General features: G+C 45.5%; 1 protein-coding gene and 1 long non-coding RNA gene across 2 annotated transcripts in view; both read right to left on the reverse strand.

Annotated features, from left to right (window-relative positions):
- Window positions 1-13,147, reverse strand: part of LOC122563339 — a 22,009-nt gene extending 8,862 nt beyond the window's left edge. The window contains exon 1 of the long non-coding RNA XR_006315560.1: window positions 12,800-13,147. This is a non-coding gene — a long non-coding RNA (uncharacterized LOC122563339). The remainder of the gene's footprint in view (window positions 1-12,799) is intronic.
- LOC122562952 (myosin-binding protein H-like) overlaps window positions 1-23,250 on the reverse strand; it is a gene marked incomplete at its 5' end in the record, with an annotated part of 51,974 nt that overhangs the window by 9,635 nt on the left and 19,089 nt on the right. The window contains 4 exons of the mRNA XM_043716255.1: window positions 14,377-14,563; window positions 14,772-14,908; window positions 16,705-16,864; window positions 21,626-21,765. Coding sequence (XP_043572190.1) covers window positions 14,377-14,563; window positions 14,772-14,908; window positions 16,705-16,864; window positions 21,626-21,765 — 624 coding nt within the window. The remainder of the gene's footprint in view (window positions 1-14,376; window positions 14,564-14,771; window positions 14,909-16,704; window positions 16,865-21,625; window positions 21,766-23,250) is intronic.

A 23,250-nucleotide genomic window follows, 5' to 3' on the forward strand; every position in this document is an offset into this window, starting at 1 on the left:
GTGACGTTTTGGGCAAAAGCCCTTCATCAGGAAGGAAGGCAGGGACCCTCCAGGGGGGAGAGATAAATGGGGAGGGGGCTGGGGAGAAGGTAGCCAAGAGTACAAAATGGGTGGTTGGAGGTGGGGATGAATGTGATAGGTCAGAGAGGAGGGTGGAGTGGATAGGTGGGAAGGATGATTGGCAGGTAGGACCGGTCATGAGAATAGTGTGGAGCTGGAAGGTTGGAACCAGGGTAAGGTGGGGGGAGGGGAAATGAGGAAACTGGTGAAGTCCACTTGTGAGGGGCAGGTCATGCCTCACAAGCCTTATGAGTTCTTTCAGGATGTAACATGACAAGTTGACGAAGGTCGAGTAGTGAATGAGGTGTATATGGATTTCAGTAAGGCATTTGATAAAGTTCCCCACAGTCAGCTCATTCAGAAAGTTAGGAGGTATGGGATACAGGGAAATTTGGTTGTCTGGATACAGAATTGGCTGGCCGAAAGAAGACAGCGAGTGGTAGTGGACGGAAAGTTTTCCGCCTGGACATCAGTGACCATGGTGTCCCACAGGGATCTGTTCTTGAGTCTCTACTGTTTGTAGTTTTTATAAATGACTTGGATGAAGAAATGGAAGGGTGGGTTAGTAAGTTGACACAAAAGTCGGTGGTGTTGTAGATAGTGTCGAGGGCTGTTGCAGGCTACAACAAGATATTGACAGGATACAGAGCTGGGCTGGGAAGTGACAGATGGAGTTCAACCTGGATAAATGCAAAGTGATTCATTTTGGAAGATTGAATTTGAATGCTGAATACATGGTTAAAGACAGGATTCTGGCAGTGTGGAGGAACAGCGGGATCTTGGGGTCCATGTACATAGATCCTTCAAAGTTGCCACCCAAGTTGATAGGGTTGTTAAGAAGGCGTATGGTGTTTTGACTTTCATTAACAGGGGGATTGAGTTTAACAGCCGCGAGGTTTGCTGCAGCTCTATAAAACCCTGGTTAGACCACACTTGGAATATTGTGTCCAGTTTGGTTGCCTCATTATAGGAAGGACGTAGATGGGTGGGTGTGGAGGAGATTTACCTGGATTGGAGGGCTTATCTTATGAAGAGATGTTGAGTGAGCTCAGGCATTTTCTTTGTTTTCTGTCTGCCAACCAATTCTCTATCGGTCTCAATATTCCCAATCCTGCATGATTCATTTTTACAAGTTAATCTCTTTTGTTGGAGTTGTCAAAAGCTTTATGAAAGTCTAAATACATCACACCCACTGGCCACTTCTAATCAACTCAACCAGTTACATCCTCAAAAATTCCAGTAGATTTCCCTTTCATAAATCCATGCTGTGTCCAGTCCTGCCACTACTTTCCAAGTGTTCAGCTGTTAAATCTTCTATGACGGACTCTAGCATTTCCCCCTTATCAATGTCAGGCTGACGAGTCTGTAACTCCTGCTTTCCTCTCTTTCTGCTTTGCAATGAGCTGCTCATGGAGCACAGTTTGGGTTCCACCAGGGCCACTCAGCTACTGATCTCATTACATCCTTGGTTTAAACCTGGACAAGAGAGCTGAATTCCAGAGGGGAAGTGAGAGTGACTGCCTTAGACATCAAGGCTGTATTTGACCAAGTGTGACTTCAAGGAGTCTACAAAAACTGCAGTCAATGGGAACTAGGTGGTTGGATTCATACGTGACACGTAGGAAGTTGGGGGCTGAGAGTGGTGCTGGAAAAGCACAGCATGTCAGGCAGCATCCGTGAGGCAGGAGAATTGACATTTTGGGCATAAGGCCTTCATTAGGAATCATAGGAAGATGGTTGTGGTTAGACATTAGTCATCTCAGCTTCAGGACATCTCTGTCAGAGTTCCTCAGGGTAGTGTCCTAGGTTCAACCACCTTCAGTTGGTTCATTGATGACCATCATAAGTTCAGAGTGGGGATGTTTACTAACTATTGAACAATGTTCAGCACTATTCACTCCTTCGATACTGAAACAGCAAATGACAGGCAATGACTGTCCACCTCCAATAAGAAACTATCTACCCATCACCTCGTAAGATTCAACGGTATCATCATCACTGAGTAATCCCCAACTATCAACATGGGGTTACCATTGACCAGAAACTAAAATGGACTGACCATATAAATACTGTGGCTGCAAAAGCAAGTCAGAGGCTAGGAATCTTGCAGCGAGTAGCTAACATCCTGCCTCCCCAAAGCCTGCCCACCATCTACAAGTCAGGAGTGTGATGGAATACTCACCTTAACCTCACCTTAACCTCCTTCCACCTATCACATTTCCAACACCCCTCCCCCAAGTCCCTCCGTCCCTACCTTTTATCTTAGCCTGCTGGACACACTTTCCTCATTCCTGAAGAAGGGCTCATGCCCGAAACGTCGATTCTCCTGCTCCTTGGATGCTGCCTGATCTGCTGCAGGTTAGGAAGGTGGTGCTGAGTTCGAGGGTTGGGACTGAGACAAGGTGGGGGGAAGGGAAATGAGGAAACTGAGAAATCTGAGTTCATCCCTTGTGGTTGGAGGGTTCCTAGGCGGAAGATGAGGCGCTCTTCCTCCAGCCGTCGTGTTGCTATTGTCTGGCGATGGAGGAGTCCAAGGACCTGCATGTCCTTGGTGGAGTGGGAGGGGGAGTTGAAGTGTTCAGCGTTCTGAAAAGACAACTCCCTCCGTGACTCCCTCGTCAGGTCCACACGATGTGGCCTCCTCTTTATTGGGGAGACAGGCCGCCTACTTGAGAACACCTCTGGGACACCCGGACCAACCAACCCAACCACCCCGTGGCTCAACACTTCAACTCCCCCTCCCACTCCACCAAGGACATGCAGGTCCTTGGACTCCTCCATCGCCAGACCATAGCAACACGACGGCTGGAGGAAGAGCGCCTCATCTTCCGCCTAGGAACCCTCCAACCACAAGGGATGAACTCAGATTTCTCCAGTTTCCACATTTCTCCTCCCCCCCACCTTATCTCAGTCCCAACCCTCGAACTCAGCACCACCTTCCTAACCTGTAATCTTCTTCCTGACTGCTCTTCTCCCACCCCCACTCCGGCCTATCACCCTCACCTTAACCTCCTTCCACCTATCGCATTTCCAACGCCCCTCCCCCAAATCCCTCCTCCCTACCTTTTATCTTAGCCAGCTGGACACACTTTCCTCATTCCTGAAGAAGGGCTCATGCCCGAAACGTCGATTCTCCTGCTCCTTGGATGCTGCCTGACCTGCTGCGCTTTTCCAGCAACACATTTTCAGCACACAAAGCAATAGGCCAAGTGCTGGAAAGTGGGATTTTTACAGGTGATTGTTTCTGACAGGCACAGACTGTCAAAAGGGTTGAAGTGCCTTTTTATGTGTTATTGCTGTTTATTATTCTAAGAGAATCAGATACATCAGAACAGCACTTGCAGGATGTCTTCCAAGCCACTCACTATCCTGACTTTGAAAAATATCACCGTTCCTTCATTGTTATTGGGTCAACATCTGGAACTCCCTTCCTAATGGCATTATGGGTCTACCTACAGCACATGGAAAGCAACGGTTCAGCAAGACAGCTCACTGCCATCTTCTCAAGGGCAACTAGAGACAGTCAATAAATACTTGTCCAGCCACTCACGTTCAAATTCCTTAAATGAATTTACGAAAAAAAAAGAAGGCGTTGCAGAATGGCAAAGAGAATCTGAGTCAGGACTCCACAGACAGAGCAAGTTTGAATGAGGCTTGGCAGCTTGTGCAGTGTACAAAGCAAAGCCGCAATCTCGAGGTCAGGGAGCAACCTAATCAGCTGCTAATTCCTCTAAGTACATTCCCCATAAGATTTGGCCAAGGTTCTGGCTTATTTTAGTTTGGAACTGGATCAGAGCCAGCTGGCCCCGAACAAGACCATGTGAAATGGCAGTGCCCAGTAACAGTTCAGCTCTGGCACAGCACCCAGATTCAAAGAGAAATTATTGGTATTTAGGGCATCATGTTCTTGGTTATAATGTCCCAGGATCTGCTTCTGCCAGTTGGGATATTCTGGCCAGATTAATTTACAGGGTGATTTATGAAGAGTTTATCAACCCATTTGTAGGAATGCTTATTCACCTTGTAAACCTTTTCACAGGATGTTTGTGGAATGAAGGTCATTCTCTCTGTGATGTGAAGTTAAAGGGACTATCCCATCTTGCAGGAATATCTTGTCAGTTTGACTGTTGCTTGCTCAAAGTGGAAAGGGTGTTGGGAAGATTGTGATAACATGTGTGATGTAATGTATCTAGTGTGTGATGTATCTAGCTGTTATAATTGCCCCAATACCAAATAATCCTGATTTATCCTGTTGTTCTCTCAGCATGGACTTCCACTCAGCATTTGTTTGAAGATCTATTTGCAGTCATAACTTGAGTTGAGCCAATGAGCCTCTATTTTTCTCAAGCCCACTTTTTCTATCTTTGCAGTTTTGGCCCTGCCCCTTCTGCTCATTAATGTTTACATTGCAGCGGAGGCCGGTCAAAAATCTGACTACACTCATCCCATTTTTCAATTCTTGGTCAGTAGCTGGAAAGAGTCAAAAATTGTGGTGCTGGAAAAGCACAGCATGTCAGGTAGTTTCTGAGGAATAGGAGAGTCAACGTTTCGGGCAATAGCCCTTCATCATGAACATTTCTGATAAAGGGCTTACGCCCTAAATGTCGACTCTGCTGCCCCTTGGATGCTGCCTGACATGCTGTGCTTCTCCAGCGCTACACTTTCTGACCCTGACTCTTCAGCATCTGCGGGTCCTCACTTTCTCTCAATAGCTGGAAAGACAATGTCTAAGTATTGATTAAATGTTACCATCCTTTCAGGCAGTGAGTTCCAGATTGCCATTCCCCTCCAAACAAAAACATTTCTCAACTCCCCTCTCAAGTCTTACCTGAAAATCAATTCCTCTGATTATTGACTCTTCTACTAAATGCTAATATGTCCTCCTATCCACATTGTCTATGCCCCTCAATCTGACACCTATCAGGTCTCTGACAACACACTCCTGGCCAATGCCCCACACTGCACTCTTTGTAAGCACAAGATGGTCTAAAAGTCTTACATGCACCAAGCTCCATTCATCTATTACCCCTGTATTGGCTACGCTTATAATCAATAATCGCCTTCAACCCTCCTAATATACTGAACTCCATCAATAAGATGATCAAGACAGAGAGAGAGACTGAAGAGACACAAACTATGGAGAGAAGGGAGAACGAACAGCTGTAGGTTAGCAGAAGCAAATGATAGAACTTAAAGGATCTGCCCCTGAGTACAGCAACCTTTGTTTTGTATCATGTCCAGCGGCGAAAGAAAAATTAGCAGCACGACCTAGAGTTCAAGTTTGAAAGAATTTGACCGTCATGGAGTTCACAAAGCATTGTTGAGGGGAAAAGGTGTGTGAGAATTACAAGATGTAGCAAGGAGAGGTCAAGCTAAGACATCAATGTAGGAAGGATGGAAAGTGAATATGAAGGTTGAGGGATCTGGGACAAGCCACCAGTTGGATTTTTGAAAGATAGAAAACAACTTCAGGCTGCTGTCCATATTGAATTCTCTTCAAGCTCTGAGGATTTGCATTTCCACTTTCTTTTCTATTGTTTCTAGATGGCACTGGCATGTGTCCTATACCAACAGTAGGTATAAGGCGGTCACAGCTATGGTGATGGTGCAGAGGGGAAATTCCATTCCATTACCCACCACACTCTCGATCTAAGCTGCTGAAAAGCTACTATAGGATGTGATGCTCAGAATGCTGTGACAACCCCACATTTCTGCCAACTGCAAAATCCACGAGAGTGTGGGGAAGAGATAGAAACAGCACAATTTAAATGTGTGGGAATGAATAGGTGGAAGCCCATCAGAGAATAACTGATTGAGAAGCGCCTGGGCTTTGACTCACTCTCACAGGAGAGGAGCTGTAATGTAGGCTCACATAACACAACAGGGGTATTACCAATGGAACAGTTACCTCCAACAGCAAACTGGCATTGGTCATGTATGAGATGCATCAAAATATCAGCAGCAGGTTCAACATTGTCCACTGCCTGATATTTTGTCCACAGTCAAAATTAACCTCAGAGTCACAAGATCATAATTAATCTGATGAGTCCACATTGTTGCTGACTCTGGAATCTTTCATTCTCCTATAAAGAATCTATTTACTTCTGCCTTAAATACAGTCAAACTTCTGCTACCATCACCTTTTCAGGAAGTTTTCCAAATTCTCACTAGCCTTTGAGTGAGAACATTCCTTATTATCTCTTTAAATGGACGACCCAAATTTTAAAGTGTCCACTGGGTTCTGAATTCTCCCACAAATGGAAACAACTCCACATCTACCCTTGAGATCTTGCATGTATTAACAAAATCACTTCTTACAGGTCTAAACTACAGTGGATACAAGCCTAACGTGTTCAATTCTTCTGCATAAGATAACTTGCCCATTCCAGGTATCAGTTTGAAGTCCTTCCAATGCATTTACAGCCTTCTTTAAAAAAGGTGACTAATTCTCTATACAGTACAGCAGACATAGTGGCATCAATGCCCTGTATAACTGAAACATAACTCCACCCTATTTTTATATTCAATCCTCAACATAATAAAGAACAGCAATCTATTAGATTTAAAAATTACTGTTTGTGGAGAAGATTTGTAGCTCAGGTTGTGGATCAGGTTGTAAGTTTGCTCGCTGAGCTGGTAGATTTGTTCTCAGATGTTTCGTCACCATGCTGGGTAATATCATCAGTGAGCCTCTGATGAAGTGCTGGTGTTCTGTCCCACTTGCTATTTACGTGCCTTGGTCTGTTGTGGCAGGTGCTACCATTTCCTGTTCTGTTTCAGAGAGGTTGGTAAATGGGGTCCAAATCGATATGTTGGTTAATGGAGTTCCAATTTCAATGCCAGGCCTCTAGGAATTCCCATGCGTGTCTTTGTTTAACCTGTCCCAGAGTGGATGTATTGTCCCAGTTGAACTGGTGTCCCTCTTCATCTGTGTGTATGCAGCAGCAGTTATACAGAGGTTAGAACAAACAGCCCTTCCCACGATGCAACCCAAGCTTTGGATCTGCTATGTGGATGACACCTTTGTCATCATGAAATGCAACAAATTAGAAAAAACCCACAAACACATAAACAACAACCTTACTGGCATAGAGTTCACCAAAGAGGAAGAACATAGAACATAGAACATTCCAGCGCAGTACTGGCCCTTCGGCCCTTGATGTTGCACCGACCTGTGAAACCAATCTGAAGCCTGTCTAACCTACACTATTCTATTCTCGTCCATATGTCTATCCAATGACCATTTAAATGCCCGTAAAGTTGGTGAGTCTACTACTGTTGCAGGCAGGGCGTTCCATACCCCTACCATTCTCTGAGTAAAGAAACTACCTCTGATATCTGTCCTATATCTATCACCCCTCAATTTGAAGCTATTCCCCCTTATACTAGCCATCAGAATCCTAGGAAAAAGGATCTCACTGTCCACCGTCTGATTATCTTGTATGTCTCAATTAACTCACCTCTCAACCTTCTTCTCTCTGATGAAAACAGCCTCAAGTCCCTTAACTTTTCCTCGTAAGAACTTGCCTCCATACCAGGCAACAACCTAGTAAATTTCCTCTGAACCCTATCCAAAGCCTCCTTTAATGCATTGACCAGAATTGCACACAATACTCCAAGTGCGGCCACACCAGAGTTTTGTACAGCTGCAGAAGGACCTCATGGTTCCAAAACTCGATCCCTCTACCAATAAAAGCTAACACACCATATGCCTTCTTAACAACCCTGTCAACCTGGGTTGCAACTTTGAGGGATCTATGTACATGGACACCAAAATCTCTCTGCTCATCTATACTATGAAGAATCCTACCATTCACCCACCACAACAGACCAAGGCATGTAAATAGCAAGTGGGACAGAACACCAGCGCTTCACCGGAGGCTCACTGATGTTACCCAGCATGGTGACGAAACATCTGAGAACAAATCTACCAGCTCAGCGAGCAAACTTACAACCTGATCCACAACCTGAGCTACAAATCTTCTCCACAAACAGTAATTTTGAAATCTAATAGATTGCTGTTCTTTATTATGTTGAGGATTGAATATAAAAATAGGGTTACTCCTTCCAAGTGAATCACCTCACACTTTTCTGCATTAAACTCCATTTGCCACCTTTCAGCCCAGCTCTGCAGCTTCTCTATGACCCTCTGTAACCTACAACATCCTTTGGCACTATCCACAACTGTACCCACCTTAGTGTCGTCCACAAATTTACTAACCCATCCTCCTACGCCCTCATCCAGGTCGTTTATGAAAACGACGAACAGCAGTGGACCTAAAACAGATTCTTGCGGTGCACCACTAATAACTGAACTCCAGGATGAATATTTCCCATCAACCACCACCCTCTGTCTTCTTTCAACCAGCCAATTTCTGATCCAAACCGCTAAATTGCCCTCAATCCCATGCTTCCGTATTTTGTGCAGTAGCCTACCGTTGGGAACCTAATCAAACTCCTTACTGAAATCCATATACACCACATCAACGGCTTTACCCTCATTCACCGGTTTGATCACCTTCTCAAAGAACTCAATAAGGTTTGTGAGGCACGACCTACTCTTCACAAAACCACGTTGACTATCCCTAACCAACTTATTCCTATTGAGTTGATTAGAAATCTTATCTCTTATAGCCTTTTCCAACACTTTACCCACAACCGAAGTAAGGCTCACTGGTCTATAATTACCTCTACTCCCCTTCTTGAACAAGGGAACAACATTTGCTATTCTCCAGTCTTCTGGTATTATTCCTGTCGATAATGACAACATAAAGAACAATGCCAGAGGCTTGGCAATCTCCTCCCTGGCTTCCCAGAGAATCCTCGGATAAATCCCATCCATCCCAGAGGATTTATCTATTTTCACACTTGCCAGGATTTCTAACACCTCCTCCTTGTGAACCTTAATCCCATCTAGTCTAGGAGCCTGTATCTCAGTATTCTCCTCAACAACATTGTCGTTTTCCAGTGTGAATACTGATGAAAAATATTCATTTAGCATTCCCCTATTTCCTCTGACTCCACACATATCTTCCCACTACTGTCCTTGATTAGCTCTAATCTTCCTGTACTCATTCTTTTATCCCGTATATACCTATAGAAAGCTTTAGGGTTTTCCCTGGTCCTATATGCCAACAACTTCTTATGTCCCCTCCTCGCTCATCTTAGCTCTCTCTTTAGGTCTTTCTTGGCTAACTTGTAACTCAATCATCCTAACTGAACATTCACATCTCATCCTAACATAAGCCTTCTTCTTCCTCTTGACAAGATATTCAACTTCCTTAGTAAACCACGGCTTCTGCGCTTGACAAATTCTTCCCTGCCTGACAGGTGCATCCTTATCAGGGTCACACAGTAACTGTTCCTTGAATAAGCTCTACATTTCCATTGTGCCCATGCCCTGCAGTTTCCTTACCCATCCTATGCATCCTAAACATTGTCTAATCGCATTCTAATTGCCTTTCCCCCAGCTGTAGCTCTTGCCCTCCAGTGTATAACGTTTCCTTTCAATTGCTAAAGTAAACATAACCGAATTGTGGTCACTATTACCAAAGTGCTCACCTACCTCCAAATCTAACACCTGGTCAGGTTCATTCCCCAGTACCAAATCTAATGTTGCCTTGTTGGCCTGTCTACATACTGTGTCGGAAAACCCTCCTGCACACATTGGACAAAAACTGACCCATCTGAAGTGCTTGAACTATAGTATTCCCAGTCAATATTTGGCAATTTGAAGTCCCCCATAACAACTACCCTGTCACTCTCGCTCCTATTGAGAATCATCTTTCCTATCCTTTCCTCTAAATCTCTGGAACTATTCAGAGTCCTGTGGAAAGCTCTCAACAGGGTGACCTCTCCCTTCCTCTTTCTAATCTCAGCCCATACTACCTCAATTGGCAAATTCTGAAATGCCCTTTCTGAAGCTGTAATACTGTCCCTGACTAACAGTGCCACACCCCCAACTCGTTTATCATCTTCTCTGTTCTTACTGAAACATCTAAATCCCTGAACCCGCAACAACCATTCTTGTCCCTGCTCTACCCACAACATTGAAATCCCAGGTACCGACCCATGCTGCAGGTTCACCCACCTTATTCCAGATGCTCCTGGCATTGAAATAGACACAGTTCAAACCAACTTTTTGCTTGCCGGTGCCTTCTTGCAACCATGAAATCTTATTTCGGACCTCCCTACTCTCAATGTGCTCTATACCCGAACTACAATTTAGGTTCCCATTCCCCTGCTAAATTTGGTTAAACCCTCCCGAAGAGCATGAGTAAATTTCCCCCCAAGATATTAGAATTCCTACAGTGTGTAAACAGACCTTTTGGCCCAATAAGTCTACACCAACCCTCTGAAAACTAACCCACCCAGACTCATTCCCCTACCCTACATTTACCCCGACTAATACTCCAAACCTACATTTCCTTTGGGCAATTTAGCATGGCCAATTCACCTAACCTGCACATTTTGTGACTGTGGTAAGAAACCTAAGCACCCGGAGGAAACCCACGCAGACATAAGGAGATATGCAAACTCCACACAGACAGTCGCCCAGTCCCTGGCGCTGAGGCAGCAGTGCTAACCACTGAACCACCATGCCACCCTGGTTCAGGTGTAGACCATCCTGTTTGTAGAGGTCCCACCTACCCCAGAAACAGCCCCAATTATCTAGGAATCCAGAACCCTTCCTCCTGCACCATCCCCGTAGCCATGTGTTCAACTCCTATCTCTCGCCTCACCTCACTAGCACGTGGCACAGGTAACAAACCGGAGATAACAACTCTGTTTGTTCTAGCTTTATGCTTCCACCCTGGCTCCCTGAATTTCTGCCTGAAATCCCCATTCCTTTTCCTATCTACATTGTTGGTGCCTATGTGGACCATGATTTGGGGCTGCTCCCCCTCCCCCTCAAGGATCCCGAAAACATGATCAGGGGCTTCACGAACCTTGACACCTGGGTGGAAACACACCAACCGCGAGTCTCTCTCATCCCCACAGAACCTCCTATCTGTCCCCCTAACTATGGAGTCCCCAATGACTACTGCTCTGCTCCTCTTCCCCCTTCCCTTCTGAGCAACAGGGATAGACTCTGTACCAGAGACCTGTGCCCCATTGTCTACCCCGGTAAGTCATTCCCCCCAACAATATTCAAAATGGTATACTTGTTATTTAGGGGAATGGCCACGGGGAATCCCTGCATTGCCTGCCAGTTCCCTTTCTGTCCCCTGACAGTAACCCATCTACCTTCTTCTTGTACCTAAGATGTGACTACCTCCCTGTAACTCTCTCAATAACCTCCGCCTCCCAAATGATCCGAAGTTCATCCAGCTCCAGTTCCCTAACGTGGCTTCCAAGGAGCTGGAGTTGGGTGCACTTCCCGCTGATGCAGTCAGCAGGGACACTGCAGGAGGAACATTCGATTGCCCTAACCGCCATTCCCAAATGTAAAGCCTCACTTACCCAGCAGTCCCATGTCCGCTCCTGCTCAGCGAGCGCTCTGCCTATATACGAGTAAGTTTTTAAACTGTACTCCTACCCTCCCGTCGGGCCTCTAGTCCTCGCTGTCACTCCTCCCACTGCATCTGCCGCTGAGAAAAGGAAAAAGGCTAAACTCCCGAGGTAAGAGAACAACAACAAACTCCCCTTCCTAGATGTCACAGTGGAACAAAAAGCCAATGTAAAGCTGTGTCTACAGGAAAGTCACACACACTGACCAGATACTCAACTACAGGAGCAATCATTCCAACACCCACAAAACATTATTTAAATGAGGCACAACACACTGCAGCACCTAGGAACTATGAGAAGTCTTTCTGCAGTAAAAATGTAATAACCCTAAAGAAAGTCGTTGAATTTCTCTCACCAGTTGCTCTCAGCTGTTGGCTTTAATCAGTAGCTAAGAGACTTTGCAGTCAGTGCCCTAATGGTCCTATGTTTCCTGCAAAGAAGTGAAAAGAACCTGGAGAAAGGAAGAATGGATTCTGGGTAATCCAAGATGGAGGAAGGGAGAAAGTTGTGGCTGGAAGAGCTGCTCCTTTTTTCCTGAGGTTTTTTTTCAGTTTTGGAGCTGATGTCCTCGATTCCTCGGAGCAATAATTATTGTTTTACAAGCTGTTGCATTGTTTTGGATCTTTGGGGGAATAAAATCAAAACAATGGTACAATAAAACAAGAGAGAGAGAACAGGGACCACATGGGAGGTGAAAAAAGGGGCAGCAAACTTTCACAGCTGACTGCCTCTGCTATATAGTTTCAAGTATCTCTAGACATCTGAGTTTGGTCTAAGAAAAATAAACAAAATTAAGGAAAGAAAAATTAAAATTCACAGCTGACCTTGGACAAACTCAATATCTGGAGCTCCTCACAGCAGGGGAACAGCTGACTGGGTTTATTAAGTCTAACCATATGCTATTTGTTTGTATGTTTGCCTTTATTGATCAGTGTTTTTGAGGCAAAGGAGTTGGGAGGTCATATTGTGGTTGTGCAGGACATTGGTTAGGCCACTTTTGGAATACTGCTTTCAATTCTGGTCTCCCTGTTATAGGAAAGATGTTGTTAAACTTGAAAGGGTTTGGAAATGATTTACAAGGATGTTGCCAGGTTTGGAAGGTTTGAGCTATACAGAGATGCTGAATAGATTGGGGCTATTTTCCCTGGAGGGTGGACGCTGAGGGGTGACCTCACAGAAGTCTATAAAGTCATGAGGTGCACGGGTGGGGTCTTTCCCGTCGTGAGACAGGTTAGTTTTACCCTACTGATGTTGTATTGTTGCAATAGTAATCCTGCTCAGTACGAGAGGAAGCGCAGATTCAGACATTTGGTGTATGTGCTTGGCTGAGGAGCCAATGGTGCAAAGCTACCATCTGTGGGATTATGACTGAACGCCTCTAAGTCAGAATCCTGCCTAAATGTAACCATACCCTAGCGCCGTGAATCACTGGTTGGCCTAGGATAACCGACTCCGGTCGGTGCGTATCGCCATTCGATTCTGGTCTGGAGTGCGGCCGTATGGGCGCCGCCTCTCTCCTTTACTTGCATCTCATGTTCATGGGGAACCTGGTGCTAAATCATTCGTAGATGACCTGATTCAGTCTCAGGGTTTCGTAAGTAGCAGAGCAGCTATCTCACTGCGATCTGTTGAAAGTCATCCCTCGAGCCAACCTTTTGTTAAAGGCAGAGATTGATAAATTCTTAATGTCACAAGGAATTAAGGGCTGCGGGGAGAATCGTGGGTAAGTGGAGTTGAAATGCCCATCAGCCATGATTGAAAGGCGGAGTGGACTCGATGGGCCGAATGGCCTTACTTCCACTCCTATGTCTTATGGTCTTATGGTCCCCAGGATAGGGGAGTGCAAGGGGAGGGTGTAGGTTTAAGGTGAGAGGGGTAAGATTTAAAAGGGATCTCAGAAGCAACTTTTTCACGCAGAGAGTAGTGTGTGTATGGAGTGAATTGCCAGAGGAAGTAGTGGAGGCTGGTACAATTACAATATTTAAAAGGCATCTGGATGTGTCCATGAATAGGAAGGGTTTAGAGGGATGTAGACCAAATGCTGGCAGATACCTATCCATGTACCCATCCAGATGCCTTTTAAATATTGTAGTCGTACCAGGCTCCAGTACCTCCACTGGCAGCTCATTCCATAGACGTACCACCCTTTGCATGAAAAGGTTGCCCATTAGGTCTCTTTTATATCTTTCCCTTCTCACCTTAAACTATGCTCACTAGTTCTGGACTCCCCCAACCGAGGGAAAAGATTTTGTCTATTTACCCTATCCATGCCCCTCATGATTTTCCTGACCAATGCTTATCAATTGATCACAATCAATAGATTATCAGTTTAAAATCACATTGATGCTTGTGTACAACTTGCCTACTGTGTTTCCTATAATACATCAATGATTCATTGGCTGTAAAGTGCAATGTGAATACAATTCTTTCTTTCTTTCTTTTAGTTCAGACCAAGCCCAATACAAAGTCTTTCATCCATTATCCAGGTCTATATTCCCCATGCTGTACTGAGGGAGAGCTACACTGTTGGGGATGCTGTCTGTCCTTAGTCTGAGAGTTTTGCATAAGGCCCAATCTGCCCACTCAGGTGGAATTAAAGATCTCATTGCACTGTTTTGGAGAAAAGTAAACAAGTTCTCCTCAGGATCCAATATTTTTCACTCAATTAGCACTACTAAACAGACTGTCGAGTTACCGGTTGCTGTTTGTTGGATCTTGCTGTGTAAGTAGGTCAACCGTAATAATTGAAATATTGAAGGTTTGGTACATGCTGAGGTTTCAAAATACCAATTCATTCCAACTTACTTTTCACATCGAGCTTGCAGTCTGCTACTGCTTCTCCCAGTGCATTGACTGCTCTACATGTGTAGACTCCTCTGTCAAAGGTGCTGGGCTTGCGGATCTCCAGTGTACAGATCCCTTCGTTGGTCAGAGTTCTGAATTTGGGGTCATGCTCAATCAACATCTGATTCTTCAGCCAACTGATTCTGGGCTTTAAGAGATCATAATAAAGGAGTTTTGTTATCATATTCAATCACTCTAGGAGTCGTGTCTGAGGATATGGATGTTTGTGGGTTATATGGACGACTGAAAAGACTACAGGGGAGTTTCACAGGAAGTAATACTCAGGGTGTAAGTGTGTGTCTGACCATGAGACTACAACACTCGGCATATGAGAGTGTACCTGTGTCTTTTCTTACCTTGGGATTTCCTCGGACACTGCAGAAGAGTTTGGTGGTGAATCCTACAGTTGCAGTCTTGTCTGTTGGGGGCTGTGTAAACTTCGGGGCTTCAGTGAAATCTTTCTCTTGGTAAACAGGGGCATTATATGGGGTACCTGTAAATAGAGGTGGTCATGAATGTGAGTTATTGATAGAGTTGAACTCTGTTCAGTAGTCATATAATAAATTACCGGCCCTGCAATGATTGGTCCTGGATTGTACAGACCAGGAATGGATGAAGTCCTATTCCAAAATAATGTTCAGTTTGTGGTGGGTGGATTGTACAGTGTTCACCAAACCCTGAGCTAGGGCAGGACAGGTTCCAGTCTGTTAAATCAGTAAAAATATTCATTTCTGCATTCGAGACACCTTGGACTTCACAGAGAGGTCCATACCTTTGATGAGTTTATTCACACCCACTGTGAGGGCCAGGTGGTGAAGGTTGGCTGAATGGTGATAACAGCCAATCCAGGAGGAGTAATCAACCTAGGATCTGTGATCAGCTCAATATCACTGATTGATCAACCCACAATCAGTGAACAAGCAGGGCTTAGTAATCCACCCAGGATCACTGATCAAGGTGACACGGTGGCTCAGTAGTTATCACTGCTGCCTCACAGCGCCAGGAACTTGGGTTCGATTCCACCCTTGGGCGACTGTCTGTGCGAAGTTTGCATGTTCTCCCCATGTCTGTGTGAGTTTCCTCCGGGTGCTCTGATTCCCACCCACAGTCCAAAGACGTGCAGGTTAGGTGGGTTGACCATGCTAAATTGCCCCAAGTGTCCAGGGATGCGCAGACTAAGTGGATTAGCCATGGCAAATGCTGGGTTAGAGGGATAACCCAGCATTAGAGGGATAACCCAGCTGGGGGGGGGGTGGGTCTGGGTGGGATGCTCTTCGGTGGCTTAGTATGGACTTGATGGGCTGAATGGTCTGCTTCCATACTGTAGGGGATTTTATTCTGTTAACCTAATTCTGTGATCAGTCAGCCCAGGATCTGTGATCCGCTTTCCTCTTTGGGACTCCCTCTCACGCTGCACTCGCTGTGTGCTCATCGATGCTGGAGGGATGGCCCTGATTCACAAACGGTGTCGCTCTCCTCAGCAGCCTGAGGGGAGGGAGCTTCACAATCTGAAGAGACACCCGAGAGATGGAGTTGAGGATACGAGAGGGAGGGGATGGAAGCAGGATTTTCAGAAGTCTGGGTTTCTCACTGGCATCACTGAATGTACAAACAGAACCGATTTTAGATAGGTTAGGAAGTTGTGCCAGTGCAGGTGGTCACTATGAGGGAGGCAGGTAATGTCAGAGGGTTTCAAACAGTGGTCAGGCTCTGCAGTGTGGGACTAAATGGGGTGGGCTGACTAACAGCATGGGGCTGGGGGAGTGTTGTGGAGAGCATGGTGTAGCAGCCGGGGGCTTGAAAAGCAAGGAGGAGTTGGACAGAGCAGGTCCTAGTACGTGGAGGGTGCTGCACAGTGTAGGATTCAAGGGTAGGGGAGGGGTCCCAGAGCTGAGATCAGAGAAGGCAGGACTAAGGATGGTAGTCGGAAAGTGTGTGGATGCAGAGCTATGTGGTGGACGTCACAACATCCCAATATCTCACAAGCCATTCAGTAAAGGGTGTTCCCTCAAGAATGGGCTTCTCACTTCCTTTTACCTACTCAGATCACTGGTCTCCAAATACTAAAACTAAAACATCAGTGAACACAGAGGCCCACTGCTTTCACTGACCGACCCACCTCCTGAGATCAGCTCAGTTCCCTACCCAGTGGCCCGTCTCCACCAAAACCAGATGTGGCAAAGTTTAGTGCAATTTTCTGTTCCCCCTCTGACTGGGAGTGAGTCAGAGACACTCCTTGCAGAGGCTGAGGCTGGTTGACTGGTTGTTTATCTGGGAGTGAGCTCTCACTTATTTTGGGGATGTTGGCTGTATCCTTGCACTGCGCTGCTGTCTCACTCAGTCCACATAGGTTCTCAGAGAAGACCCGGAAGTTGTAGCAATTGCCCATCACCAGGTTGGAGACAGTGTAGGAGCAGGAACGGCACTTCTCAATCACAGTGAACCATTCCTGATGGAAAAACAGAACAGAATATGTGCATCAGAGACTCTGTTCATACACTTTGTGCCCTGTGTCTCCCAAAGACCTTACAACATATGAGAACACACCAATAACTGGCCAGGCTAAGTGGGCAGGCTGAAAAGAAACTGCTCTCCTCAGAGCAGAGAACATTCAGGACAAATTTCTTTGGAGGTGTTCAAATTCTTAAGGAGTTTTCAGACTATAGAGGAAAAAAAATCACCACTGAGAGAGGTGTTAGCGATCAGAGGAGATAACAGCACGAGGTACCACGAGCATAAAAAGTGAAAGCAATGCTGAAAATAAGAAATAAAAATAGAGCATTGTGGAAATACTCAGCAGGTCTGTCAGCCTCTGTGGAAAAAGAAAGAGAGTCAAGGTTTCAGATCGGGCACTGTGACAGGATGGAATTTTAGTTTTACTCTTTCACAGAGAGTTGTCATCCGGAACACACAATCAGAAAAGACAGCAGGAATTGATCTAATAGGAACTCTCTTCAGGAAATTGAATAAATACTTGAAGTTGAAATATTTTTATGGCTATAGGGAAAGAGCAAACAACATGCTGCAGTTTTTTCAACAGTTTTAATAACATAAAATAAAGGCACTGAACAGCCAATCTGATTCACTTCGCATGATGTCAAAAAACAGTTGGTGGCACTGGATACTGCAAAGACTAACGGGCCCTGACAACTTTCTAGCTTGTGCTCCAGAACTTGCCATTCCCCTCGCCAAACTGTTCCTGTACAGCTCCAACACTGGCATCTACTCAACAATGTGGTAAAATGCCCAGGTATGTCCTGTACATAAAAAGCAGGCAAACCCAACGCAGCTAATTACTGCCCCATCAGTCTACTCTTAATCATCAGTAAAATGATGATGACCTGCTGAGTAACACCCAGTTTGGCTTCTACCAGGGTCACTCTGCTCCTGACCTCAATACTGCCTTGGTTCAAACATGGACAAGAGATGTGAATTCCAAAGATGCGGTGAGAATGACAGCGCTTGACATCAAAGCTATCTAGTGTGACAACAAGCAGCCTAGCAAAACTGAAATCAGTAGGTACTAGGGGAAAAACACTCCACTGGTTGAAGTCATACCTGGCTCACAGGAAGGTGGCTGTGGTTGTTGGAGATCAGAGTCTAGAGTGGTGCTGGAAAAGCTCAGCTGGTCAGGCAGCATCCGAGGAGCAGGAAAATCGATGTTTCAGGCAAAAGCCCTTCGGTCCTCGAATGCTGCCTGACCTGCTGTGCTTTTCCAGCACCACTCTAGTCTAGACTCTGATTTCCAGCATCTGCAGTCCTCACTTTTGCCTAGTTGTTGGAGGTCAGTCATCCAGGACATCTCTGCAGGAGTTCCTCAGGGTAGTGTCCTTGGCCTAACCACCTTCAGCTGCTTCATCAATGACCTTCACTTGATCATAAGATCAAAAGAGGCAGTGTGCAATCATCAGGGAACAATGTTCAGCACCATTCACTAATCCTCAAATACTAAAGCAATCCATGATCAAATGCAGCAAGACTTGAATGCTATTCAGACTTTTTGTGTACAGGACATACCTGGGCAACTTTCCATATTGTTGGGTAGATGCCAATGTTGTAGTTCTATGAAAAAACTTAGCTCAGGGTGTGGCTAATTCTGAAGCACAAGTCTTCAGTACTAACATGTCAGAGGATCAGGTTCCATAGCCTCTATAGTATCCAGTGGTTTCAGCTTTGTCTTTTACAATGATGTGTTGGGCCCCCCTCCCAGCCACCATTAACCATGGGGATATTTGTGGAGGCTCTTGCTCCAGTGAGTTGTTTAATTATCCCCCAGGACTACAGAGCATCGATCTGATCCGAAAACAACAAAAACTGGAGATCACAGTGGGTCAGGCAGCATCCCAGCTGGTGAAGTGTGGAGGGACAGCACTTATGCTATAGTTCAGAAGGGGTGGAGAAAAAATGTTAGTAGTTTACATTAAATGACTGGAATCACTTAATGTAAACTACTAACATCTTTTCTCCACCAGCACCCTTTACCCACTACCCCCACCACCTGCCCCCAAAACTACAGCATAAATGCTGCCCCCTCCACACTTTACTTTAGCTCTGATGAAGAATCATCTAGACTCTAAATGTTAGCTTGTTCTCTCTCCATGGATGCTATCTGACTCGCTGTGGTCTCCAGCATTTATTGTTTTCAGCACAGATTCCAGCATCTGCAGTAATTTGTTTCTGTCAATTTCTTAGATCTGATCTGTTAGTCATGGAATCATTTAGAGTCTAGATTAGGGTAGTGCTGGAAAAGCACAGCAGGTCAGGCAGCATCTGAGGAGAAGGAAAATTGATGTTTTGGGGAAAAGCCCTTCATCCTGCTCCTTGGATGCTGCCTGACCTGCTGTGCTTTTCCAGCAACACTCTAATCTTGACTCTGATCTCCAGCATCTGCAGTCCTCACTTTTGCCTATGGAATTATTTAGCTCTGTCAATCATTTGCTGCTTACACAGTTTAGCAAGTTGTCCTTTCTTTCTGGTTTCAAAAGGGTAATACCTCATTTTTAAATATACCTGGCGTTACTTCTGGCATGCCCTCCTACTCTCTTCATTGGACGTGGGCTGATGGTGACGGTACAGTGGGGAATAGGCTGGGCCATGAAACTGCAGATTATGTTGGAGTATAAAATAATCATTTATTGTCACTTGTACTTTTACAAAAAAAAACAATGATAAGTGTTCATGTCACCGTACTCCGGCACCTACAGTAATAACAGAAATCGTATATTTAAAAAGTTAAGAGATTGTATATGGGTATAATCTAGAGATGGGTTTAAAGAATTCAAATGATCTGACAGCTTGTCCCATTTTAGGATTGTCCTTGGCAGTTTGTTGATACATAAATGGAAACAAATTGCAGTTTGTGTGGATGACTTTGTAGCTTGTGGGGTGGGGGGTGCAGCAAGTATTTGTTTCTGTCAATTTCTATCAATGCATTCCATATTTTACAGGACAGTGAGTCTATTTCCCCATCTCCCCGTTTTGCTGTATTGATTCTTATTTCAAATCTTTGATCAAGGATGTGACAATGATGATTCTGTCATTGTTGAAGCCTCATCCCAAGTTGTTAGATCTGTTTGAAGTCTGTCTCATTTAGCATGGTGACAGTACCACGGAACATGATGGAGGTATCCTCAATGTGAACTCAGCTGTATGTCTCCACAAGGACTGTGCAGTGGTCACTCTCTCTAATACCATCATGGACAGATGTATCTGCTGAAGGCACATCGGTGAGGAGGAGGTCAACTAGATTTTCCCTCTTGCAGCAATGTCCTTTAGAGTTCTGTCACAAAGGATGCAACTGAGTCACTGCTGACAAAGGTCATTGAAGTTCCCTACTCAGACTGCTCTTAGTACCTTCAGTACTGCTTCCAAATGGTGTTCAACATGGAGGAGCACTGATTCATCAACCAAAGGAGAACTATGCAGTAATCAGTACAGGGTTTCCTTCCCCATGTTTGACTTGTTGCCATGAGACTTCATGGGGTCCATAGTCAAAGTTGAGGACTCCCAGGACAACTCCCTCCCAATTGTATGCCACTGTGCTGCTAACTCTGCTGGGTCCATCCTTCCAGTGGGACAGGAGATATTCAGGCATGGTGATGGTGGTGTCTGAGACAGCATATGTAAGGTATGATTTGTGAATATGACTGTTGCTTGACTAGTCTGTGAGATAGCTCTCCCAATTAGTGAGGAGGATTAGCCAGGACATGCCTTTACAGCCGGGGGCTCGAAGCAGGTTTATTCATTATTCAGTTTTCTGTAGTGGCTTAATACAGTTGTATTGGAATAATGTGGTATCTCTAGATTTTCAAAACCTTTGATAAGTTGTCCCATAATAGACTGCTGAATACGCTGAGAGACTGTGGAGTCAGGGACAAATGCCCAGATAGAGCCATAGACAGATAAATAGATAGTCATAGAGATGAGAAAGAAAGAGGGTAAGTGATACCACATGGGTGGATGAGTTTGGAGAAGGGGCTTGTGACTAATGGAATGGGTTTTTTTTGTTCAGCCAGCCCCAGTTATGATTGGTTCATGGCCTCACATGGGTCTGTACTCAGATTCCAGCACTTGAGGGATATGAGATTTGGTCCTTTAGCACTCCAGCTTCAGGGCCACATGGAAGCTTACTACAATTTGGGAGTCACCGAGACAATGGGGGTCTGGCCTATCTTCATCCAGCTCTGAAGATAAGCACCACTGACACACTCTCATTAGTTTCACTTTGATCAATAGTCTACAAAACTAAGCTGGCTGGTGTCACTGCCATTCTGGTCACTAATTGGTGTAGTGTTGAGTCAATTTCAACTCCCCACCCCATGGTGCCATCAGCTGATGATGCACCAGGGTAGAAGAGGACTGGCACTGACAGGATTGGCATCATTGCGTGGTTTCTTTGGGATCTCAATGTATTGGTGGTCTCTGCACAGAGATGAAAGGGGCAGAGATTGAGAGTTCAGGTAAAAGCCCTGGGATTCTTTAAAAACAAAGTCTAGCAGTTTTAAAATGAAGTTGGAAATAGGTCCCTTTTCAGGTGAGGACTAATTCCATTGACCATCTCAGGCAAAGGGCAGGCAAGCACCAGAAGTTTGAAGTTGAGGTTTTGTTAGAATGGAAAATATTATCTCATTGTGGGAAACTTGTCACTTTGATCAATTAATGCAAAGGACAACTGCCTAATAAAGGATCAAATTGATGTTGCTCCAGTTACCCCTGTTTTCTTGTCAGCTTTCTGAATAGTGTAGCCCTTGATCTCAGCATTTCCGTTTTCAGAAGGTGGCTGCCATTCCAAAGCCACATTAAATCCCCACACGTCCACCATCTTCAAGTTCCGTGGAGGGCCAGGTTTCTCTGCAAAGTCAATCACAGTTACCCAAATCAGTGATGTGCCTTAACACATGATTCCAAGGTGATAGCCAGGCTCTTTTGAGTGTAGAGCAGCTAAACTATGGGATGAAACCTCTTCCCATCATAGTTTCCCCTCTTCCTGGCTCTCATACCAACATCTGATTTTAAGGGTGAGGATCCTGGAAGATATCCCATTCATTGCTCTTTCAGTCTAGCCACTGGAAGCTGTGCTTCAGGTAGCTCGTGTCAGAGAAGGCAAAGCACTCAGGTCCTTGCCTACTGGGTATGTGGGCAATGATAGGGAGAGCAGGCCAGTTCCTCTGACCACTCTTGCAATGATTTCTTCCCTTCAACCCCACGTAAAGTTTGACATGTTGGATCTGGGAAGCTTCAAAAATCTTCCAGAGTATCGGTTAGGCTGGCATCTCCATCTCAGCCTATCAGAGCATCACCTTTTACAAATTTTAAGAACTCATTTTCTTAATTTGCTGCAAAGGGATTGGAACTCAGAGCTAGATCATTTATATTCTGTATCCTAATAGGATGTTTGAGGTAGGGGTGACCACCGATGCTCCTGCTGACTTCATCTGCAGGAATTGCAGCCAGCTCCAGCTCCTCACAGACCGTGTTAGGGAACTGGACCTGGAGTTGGATGAACTGAGAATTATTCAAGAGGCTGAGAGGGTGATAGATGGAAGCTACAGGGACATAGTTACGCCAGAGGTAGCTGGGTAACAGTTAGAGGTGGGAAGGGGAGGAAGCAGGCAGTGCAGGGACCCCTGTGGTCATTCCCCTCAACAATAATTATACCGCTTTGGATACTGTTGGGGGGGGGGGCCTAGCAGGGGTAAGCTGCAGTGACCAGGTCTCTGGCACGAGGTCCGGCTCTGAGACTCAGAAGGGAAAGGGGGAGAGGAGGAGACCGCTAGTTATAGGAGACTCTATAGTTCGAGGGACAGACAGGCGATTCTGTGGACATGGGCGAGACTCTCGGATGGCTTGTTGCCTCCCAGGTGCCAGGGTCCGAGACGTCTCAGACCGTGTCTTCAGAATCCTTAAGGGGGAGGGTGTGCAGCCAGAAGTCATGTGCACGTTGGCACCAACGACATAGGTAGGAAGAGGGGTGGGGAGGTCATTCAAGAGCTCAGGGAGTTAGGCTGGAAGCTAAAAGCTAGGACGGACAGAGTCGTCATCTTTGGGTTGTTGCCGGTGCCACGTGACAGTGAGGCAAGGAATAGGGAGAGAGAGTGCAGTTGAACACGTGGCTGCAAGGATGGTGTAGGAGGGAGGGCAATTGGACTGCATTCTGGGGAAGGTGGGACCTGTACAAGCAGAACGGGTTGCATCTGAACCAGAGGGGCACCAATATCCTGGGAGGTAGGTTTGCTAGCACTCTTCGGCGGGGTTTAAACTAATTTGGCAGGGGGATGGGATCCGGACTTGTAGTCCAGCAAGTAAGCTAGCTGTGTGTCAGGATGCAAAAGAATG

Source organism: Chiloscyllium plagiosum, chromosome 26 (genome assembly GCF_004010195.1).
Source record: "Chiloscyllium plagiosum isolate BGI_BamShark_2017 chromosome 26, ASM401019v2, whole genome shotgun sequence".
Classification (NCBI taxonomy): Eukaryota; Metazoa; Chordata; class Chondrichthyes; order Orectolobiformes; family Hemiscylliidae; genus Chiloscyllium; species Chiloscyllium plagiosum.